The 8,621-nt window shown below is 45.7% G+C and overlaps 1 protein-coding gene across 2 annotated transcripts; it reads left to right on the forward strand.

The window, feature by feature from the left end:
* Window positions 1–650: 650 nt before the first annotated feature.
* Window positions 651–7,313, forward strand: tcea1 (transcription elongation factor A (SII), 1). 2 transcript variants are annotated; one of them, XM_023838871.2, is made up of 10 exons: window positions 651–1,186; window positions 2,266–2,328; window positions 4,045–4,150; window positions 4,413–4,515; window positions 4,596–4,735; window positions 4,851–4,907; window positions 5,375–5,529; window positions 5,852–5,998; window positions 6,419–6,490; window positions 6,916–7,313. In XM_023838871.2, the coding sequence occupies exons 1-10, from the start codon at window positions 1,112–1,114 to the stop codon at window positions 6,922–6,924; spliced, it is 927 nt and encodes a 308-aa protein (XP_023694639.1). In that variant the 5' UTR covers window positions 651–1,111; the 3' UTR covers window positions 6,925–7,313. The 2 variants fall into 2 exon arrangements, with proteins under 2 accessions (XP_023694639.1, XP_023694637.1); XM_023838869.2 differs by having other exon boundaries at window positions 853–1,186; window positions 4,593–4,735.
* Window positions 7,314–8,621: the final 1,308 nt, after the last annotated feature.

Raw genomic sequence — 8,621 nt, forward strand, 5'->3', positions numbered from 1 at the left:
GAGACCCCAGCCTTGCAGACTTCCATGCAGAGTTTCATGTCAGCAGTGATCCCCTTAAAAATTACAGTGCAACGACATGGCCGCACCTCTGTCCCACTGAACGTTCAGCTTCTGCAGATGTAACTGAAACCAAGCGACCAAGCCAGTCATCAAACCGATCGTGACAAAACCATTAAGAAACGCCGAGTATTCCGACCTAGTGATCGGGCAGGCGCGCGGAGACTGGATTACATGTTCATGAATATTTTTACAGAAGCACCGTCGTTTCCCGGATTTGCATCATTGTAGGAACGATCCTAATAAATACTAATAATCAACAGATTGGCAGTCAGTCGCTATGCATTCATTTCTTGCAGTCTGGCATTTTCAGCACCTCTAAGTAAGAGTAGGTTAAATTTAACTATACAATTTGGCAACTTTTTCACCAAGTGAGCCCTGGAAATGAGCGTATTTCTCCATTACCATATTATGATTATAGATAGGCTATTTAACATAGCAGGCACATTTTCATGGTATGTTTATGAGACCATCCCGTTATCAGGAAATATATTCCAATCACATAAACCGAGGCGTCTCAACAGAACCGGCAGTGCGCATGCGCAGAACGAAAGCAGCGCAAATTTCAACTAAATTATCCCGCAAATTGTGACAGTAAATCCTGGCACACAGTTAATACTAATAAAAAATGTAGAATTGCAATGCACAGACCGAATTTTTTTTTGTCTTTTAATGCAAAGCAAGTTAATCTGATGCAAATTTGTACATTTAACATTAATACATTTTCGGTCCTTTGGTGGGAAAACAGACAGGATGGTGCCAAAAAGAGGGAAAGGTTTATAGGGAAAGCAAAGTGGCCTCAGGTAGGAGGCGGAGAGGAGCGCGATCGTGCGCAGACTCAGCGGCAATCAGTGCATCGGCCATCGGCCCCCTCGCCGAGTCGCTGATCCTTCCCTCTCCGGGCCAGCTGTGCCCGCCCAGCCTACTGATGCGCCTGTGCACTGTCGCCGAGCTGCTGGCCTGACCCTTTTCCTTTTGTTTTTTTTTTATTTTTTTTAACTATTTGTACATTTCTTTTTTATTAAATAAGACTTGTGGCGCCAGGCAGCGAGCGATGGGCAAGAGAGAGGAGGAGGAAATCATCCGGATCGCCAAGAAAATGGATAAGATGGCGCAGAAGAAAAACGGGGTGAGAGATGAGAAGGGGATCATGTCGGGAAGCCGCTCACATGAGGCTAGATCACCAAATAAATATCCATGATCGGGGACCGTTTTATACTTTCGTGCTGTACGTTAAATTAAAGTGACTAAGTATTTAAAGAGGGCCTTATCCCTTATCCGCGGTGTATGGTGCCCGGCTGATCGCCTTTATTTTAGCTCCCCCGGCATGCCCCATATGCATATAAAGGGTGTCTTCAGCCGGCTTTATATGACCTTATACCCGGCTCGCCTGGGTGCGTTTGTATGAAATCGCGCTGTTTTTTTTTTTAAAGAGAAAAATGTACACCAGTTTTTAAAATGCGGCTTAGCGGATCCGAGGCCTCCGCGCTCCTCCCGCTGGTAGTTAGACATCATGCCGCGGCGGCGCGCCTCCCTCGGCGCCAGGCTGCCGGGGAACGTGCGGGCGCACGGAGGACCGTGGCGGCGACGATGGCCGGTCGTGATCCGCCCCCCCCCCCCATCGGCGTTTTTCGCCATGCGTCTGTCGGCCTTGGGATGCATCTGCCGGGAATCATCTGGAATACCCAACTGGGACTGTGTGCAGTTGCAGAAATACAACACAGTACCTGTTCGGCTGCCTTAGCCCGGAATTGAGTAATTAAAATTAAGCAATTGACTTTAGTATTTACAATCTGAAACTCTGAACTTGCTCAGCGAGTTGAAGTATTAAGGTGCAATAATGCAATACAATATTTATACTACTACCTTGACATGTAATTAGAATGTAGCGTGTGACTCAGTGGGTTAGTGACAGGAAGGTAGCCGGTTCAAATCCCAGGGTCGGCAGAGTGATGTCACCATTGGTCCCTTGAGCAAGGCCCTTAACCCCAAAATACTCCATAGACTGTCTGAGCCTGCTTCCTCAATTTTACGTGTGTGGATAAAAGCAATAGCTCAATAAATGTAACGGCTATGAAACACTTAGCTGCTGTTGTCTGAACAATTCAGAATATATTGCTGGGACTGTGTGGTTGCACTAATGCATTATAATAATTATTTTGCTGCTGTAGAAACAAAATGAAGTAACTGTTGAAATTGCACTCACAGTCCGGAGCTCTGGACCTGCTCAGAGAGCTGAAGAACATTCCAATGACACTCGAACTGCTACAGGTGAGAGACCGCCGGATATGGGGTGGCAAGTGTCAAGTGCTCATTTTCGCATACAAAATACATTCTGTGCCACATAAAGCATTGTTTAATGATGAAATCAAGTAATGCCTTGCTACATTCTGTCCACAAAAGCGACAAAAACTTTTTCGTGCACAGAAATCAAAAGGAATGTTTCATTTTATGTGCTCAATTGATATCAGCACTTTGCATTTTGTGGACAGAAGAAAGTCATTTCGTGGACGAAATGCATCTCGTGAATGAAAGAGTCATGTTGTGCACAAAATGCATTTTGTGAATGACAGAAAGTCATTTTGTGGACGAAATTAATTTAGTCTTTTGCTGAGTCACGAAAGGTACCACAAAATGTGTTTCGTCTTTTGCTGAGTCATGAAATGCCTTTCATCTTTCGCTGAGTCAGGAGAGGTACGTAGCAGGTGCCTTGAGGGGAGGGGGTAGTACCTTGCAATGACCAGAAGTTGGAGTAGGGTTTTGATTTTGCAGACACATGTCATTACATTTAACTTGCATTTAAATGTAATAAAAATCCGAATAACTCCAGGGCTCATACTTTTACTCACTAATCACTAATTAGGAGCATCACAAGAACACTCCTTACGATAGACAGTTGACCAGTGACTCTCCTGTCCTGGTTGTCCCCCTGGACACACTGCGGACCTGGTTGAGTCACTGTAACTCCAGCAGCAGTTTGCGACTCCAGCGATTCTACGAGGATCCGCAGACAGTCTGTGGCTCCTTGCGCTAATCTATTAATATTCGCCATTTTATTGTTGCATATTACATGCAGGTTACCCCAGTTGTGAACTATAGGGTACAGAGTTATTCAGGAGAAAGTGGCATGGTAACATAGCCTACAATTGGAGAGAATCGGCGCTGAGGTTTTTCACTGGCTTGGCTTAAAAATATATAAAGTGTAATGAAAAAAAGTGACACAAATGAATACATACAACAGTTTAGAGTATGAGTCCAGGAGTTGTTTGTATTTTTCCATCAGTCCATTTTCTGAAACCGCTTAATCACAACTGGGGTTGTGGGCGGAACCAGAGCCTATCCCGGGAACAATGGGGGCAGGCGGGAACCAACCCTGGGCGGTCGCCAACACACCGCAGGGCACTCACACTCACTGGGCCAACTTAGACTCACCAATCAGCCTATCCTGCACGCTTTTGGACCGTGGGAGGAAACCACACGAACACGGGGAGGGCGTGCAAACCCCACGTAGATAGGACCCGGGATCGAACCCAGGACCTTCTCGCTGTGAGGCAGCAGCGCTAACCGCTGCACCACAATGCTGCCCTACTTGTGTTTTTATTACACGTAAATGCAAGTTAAACATAATTACACACATCTGCAAAATCAAAGTCGGCAATCAAAATCAAATCAAAGTCATCGGCGATCCACCTTGACTATCACTCAGACATTCACGAAATGTCACACAGCCTGACTTTCTTTAATTCACAAAATGCATTTCGTCCACTAATTTCTGTGCACAAAATGAAACATTCCTTTTGATCTCTGTGACAGAAGGCAGCAAACAAGGAATTACTTGATTTCGTCATAAAAAAAATGCTTTTTGTGGCACAGAATGTATTCTGTACACGAAAACACTTGCCCCCCCCCCCACTTAGCCGGACACCGCCGCCTTTATATATATTTTGAGGAGTGATTATAAAGAAATGACATCACCTTCTCCATTAGTCCACCCGCATCGGGATGTCGGTGAACGCCATCCGTAAGCAGAGCACTGATGAAGAGGTCACAACGCTGGCCAAGTCACTTATTAAGTCGTGGAAGAAGCTTCTGGGTAAATGTTCCATCGTCTTAGTACTCAACTCTTAAAATACTAGTATGTTTGTTTTTAGTGTAAATCGTATTTCCAGTGTAGTACCACCAGAGGGCAGCACTGGCTTGAAGATTTGTTTTCCCAAAGGTTTTTTTTTTTTTATGTCTCTCCTTAGCTGTATGGAGATGATTGGATGAGGGATATATTTGTACTCAAAGCGGCGGAGTGTTTATTATGAGACGTACCATTTTGCGTACGTGTCTGAAGATATTGTGATTGACAGATGAACCGGGAGGGGGAGAGAAGCCGTCAGAGGAGAAGAGGAAGGAGCCCACCACGCAGACCGTGTCATCCTCACAGAACAGCCCAGAACCTCGGGAGGAAAGGTGACTCTGGACCATGCCGTGAGGTCCTTACCACCCCCTCTCTGAATGCCGGTCTGATGGCGCCGTTCCCCTCACAGTAGCTCCAGCAGCAATTCCAGCAGCGAACCCGGCGTTGTGGCCCCAGACACACTGATCACCACGTTCCCTAGAGCCCCCAGCACTTCGGACTCCGTCCGGAACAAATGTAGGCAGATGCTTGCCGGTGCCTTGCGAGCTGGCGGTAAGCCCCGCCCCCTGTCGTCGTCCTCGCAACATGGCCGACTCAAATTCAGCTGTTTTGTGCACTCGACCCAGCAGTTTAAACATGACGCGTCATCTCTGTCTCTCACTCCCAGATGATTACATCGCTATCGGTGCTGACTGCGATGAGCTCGGGGCCCAGCTCGAGGACTATATCCTTCACCGGCCCAGCACATGATCGATACATCAATTCCTCTGGCAGTTTCCTGATCTGGGCAAGGTTTTAAATCTCTGGGTACATCGGAAATGGCTAAATGATCAGAGGCCCTCAAATCAAGGGGCAGGTCTGGATGCTGTGCCCGTGATCAGAAGGTTGTCGGTTCAAATCCCAGAGTCAGAAGACCCTTGGGACCCTGAGCAAGACTCTTGATCTCCAGTTGCTCAAGGGACTGTCTGACCCTGCTTTCAGTTGCACATCACTGGAAATATTAAGAAATTGTAAATCGTAAATGAGTGAATGTAAAGGCTACTGCGTCTTGTGCCGTATTATTGTCTAGCTGTTGGCAGTAGCTGTGTAGTGACTGGTTGTTTGTGTGAGACCTCACAGTGCCGTTAATTAGCCCCAGCCCCCCCCCCCCCCCAGTCTGAGGTTCGAACGTGCCCCTTAACTCTGCAGCACGCATCTTCCAGGAGCTCAAAAACACGGACACGAAATACAAGAACCGGGTGCGCAGTCGGATCGCCAACCTTCGGGACCTGAAGAACCCCAACCTACGCAAGAACGTTCTCTGCGGCAATGTGCCGCCCGACCGCATGGCACGTATGACAGCGGAGGTGAGCCCCCACCACCATTCGGGGGCCTTCACAGGTCCTGGAACCATTATAGGGATCTTCACCTGGTTCCTCCGATATACCTGTGAAGTTCTTGTGTTTAAGGATTTTATCATGCTTCTTAGAAGAATCTTTAATGGGGTTGTGGTCAGCAGAAGTTAGTGCTACAGCCTTAGAACGCTATGGTTATGGGTTCGAGTCCCACCCTCACGCATTCTTAAGTACACACTAATAAGGTGTAACCCTCTCCAGCAACATCATGAAGCCTTTGCAAGCACGCCACTCATCTCACGCAGGTTTTGTTGCATCTCGTTCCCTGCGACAGGAGATGGCCAGTGATGAACTGAAAGAGATGCGCAAGAACCTGACCAAAGAGGCCATTCGAGAGCATCAAATGGCCAAGACGGGCGGCACGCAAACCGACCTGTTCACCTGTGGGAAATGCAAAAAGAAGAACTGTACCTACACCCAGGTCTGTGCTATTTTGGCTGTACTTGTTCCTGTTTGTTTGCTTGGTTTTGTTTTTGTTTGTCTGCTTGTTTGCTTGGTTTTGTTTTTGTTTCTGTCTGCTTGTTTGCTTGGTTTTGTTTTTGTTTCTGTCTGCTTGTTTGCTTGGTTTTGTTTTTGTTTCTGTCTGCTTGTTTGCTTGGTTTTGTTTTTGTTTGTGTTTGCTTGGCTTCGGTTCTGTCTTTTTGTTTATTAGTATTTGCATAATTTTTCCACAAATTTGCTGTTACAGTATAACAATATATTTGAAGGCCTGTTTGCGTAATTAAATAATTAATTTGTAAATGTACTATGATTGTGCAGATCATTATAAGTGATCCCGGATTTTTAGTGTATTTTGATTACGAGGCACAGTTGACCCCCCCATTCCATCTGACTCCTGCAGGTTCAGACGCGGAGTGCCGATGAACCGATGACCACATTTGTAGCCTGCAATGAGTGTGGAAACCGGTGGAAGGTAACCTGCCAGCACTTGACCATGTTGACCGTGTTCTTGTAAAGAGTCTCATTTTAATCTATGTCTGTGCTGTGATGGTGCCAGTTGGATGGCTGTGTTAATGCTGGGAAACATATGGGCCGTGGATGACGTTATGTAATTTTGTACCAAAGGTGGTCAGGATACTAAAAGAAACACTGCCGTGTGAATCTACAGATGTTGTTCATTGATTGGCATGTAGCTCAGCAGGTTAAGGATCAGTGTTCATGCCCAGAAGGTTATGGGCTCAAATCCTATATGCAGCAGATAAACCTTGTCACAGTAGGGCCCTTGAACAATGCCCATAAGAAGTGGTATTTGATAACTGCCCAATTTCTGCAGAGGGATGAATTAAGGACCTCTTCTGTTCTAATACTGTTTCATTTTGTTTTGTATTTCCTTTGCAGTTCTGCTAGTCCCAGGTCAAGATTTCATCTAGATGTACGATGGCAGAGTCCCCGAACCAGATGTCTAGTTTCTCCCAGCTTCCGTGGAAAGGGGGGGGGGAGGCCGAACGTTTCTGCTTCCAGTCGACCCTGGCGCTCGGTGAAAGCGGCAGGACCGGAGGCAGATGGGGTCACGCCCCCAGTCCGCTCCTGCCCTGCCGTTTTTACTGCCAGGTTAAACGGCCACAGACGGAAAACATGCCCATATACCTGTGTTTGTAACAGAACCATCATGTCCAAAATCCTGCTTCCCATCTTTTAAGTCCTCATTAGATTTAACTGTCAGACTACAACTGATGTTAATGTTTTTTTTTTCTTTTTTATATGTAGTTTGACATTAAATTTTTGATCAATGCTAACCTCTCTGTTTTGCTTTGGTTTTCTTTGGGGGGGGGCGGTATTTAGCATATGTTTTAGTGGATTTGGATGGGTTTGCCTGTGACCGGAAGGCTGGTGGTTCAAATCCCAGGGTCATCAGAGTGATTTCAGTATGCCCTTGTTTAAGGGCCCTTAACGCTCAGTGACTTCAGGGACTGGCTGACCATGCTGTCTCTCTAAAAATAAAGCATGCATGTCACTTTGGGTAAAAGTATCTGCTACATAAATAAAAAGCGATGTACAACATGGGTAAATTTACCCATTTATAATACCTCGGATTTAACTATGGAGGTACGGAGCATGTACCAGTGTGAGGTTTTTTCCAGAGGCTGGAGGGCCAATCCTGCCACCAAGCCCCATATTATTCCCTGTAAGTCAGAGGACCTCTTTATAGGGCTGGATGTAGATTAATGTCATATCCAGGATGAAGCAATTGCAGGTTAAGGGCCCAATGGAGTAGAACCACTCTGGGCATTCATGGGATTTGAACCAGCAACCTTTTAGTTGCTGGTACAGAGCCCTAGCCTCAGAACCACCACTCCATCCGTAACTATGGGCCCTAGGATGAAACGGCATGGCTTCAGACTTTGCTCATTTTTATGAGCATAAAGTAATGTAACATCTGCAGTCCACTAGTCTATAAAACAGTCTATGCAGATTACTGAAATGAAAAATTACAAAGTGGAAAATTAAAGATTTAATGACAACGTCTGGTCTGTGAACCAGTAGACCGCTAGCCTAATTATAATAGTAATTTGACCAGTTAGCTGCTTGTTTTAAACCAGTAGTTAAAACCAAAGAAATGTTTTACAAACATTTTTATAAATGCTCTAACACCCTTTTGAGATCATACTGTTTAGTATACTAGTATAGTTTCCAGTTCCAACATTTTTACATATGTGGGTGAGCATAAAATCCTATTTCTACCCCAAAATAAGAATGTTATTTCCCATGACACAAAAACGTACCGAGTGTTGGTTTCGTCAGTTTAAAAAAGGAGCCGAGATTAAACGCAAACCTATTGTCATGCTTAATACACCGCATGATAAAAGCAGCGGATTGTGGGATATATTTCCCCCCGTGCATGTTAACAGCTTGCGGAGTATGCAAAACCCCATTTAAAACCGCATTTCGAGGGCTGTGCATTTTACATAATTGATACGGAGGAGGGGCATGTCGCCCCCAATAGACGCTTTTGTCCTGATCCCAGGTGCATGTGCTTCAGCTCGTCGTGACCTTCTGCGGTAAGAGAACCCTGCGGTCTCCGGGGAATAACATTATTATTAAAC

Source organism: Paramormyrops kingsleyae, chromosome 4 (genome assembly GCF_048594095.1).
Source record: "Paramormyrops kingsleyae isolate MSU_618 chromosome 4, PKINGS_0.4, whole genome shotgun sequence".
In the NCBI taxonomy this organism is placed as follows: Eukaryota; Metazoa; Chordata; class Actinopteri; order Osteoglossiformes; family Mormyridae; genus Paramormyrops; species Paramormyrops kingsleyae.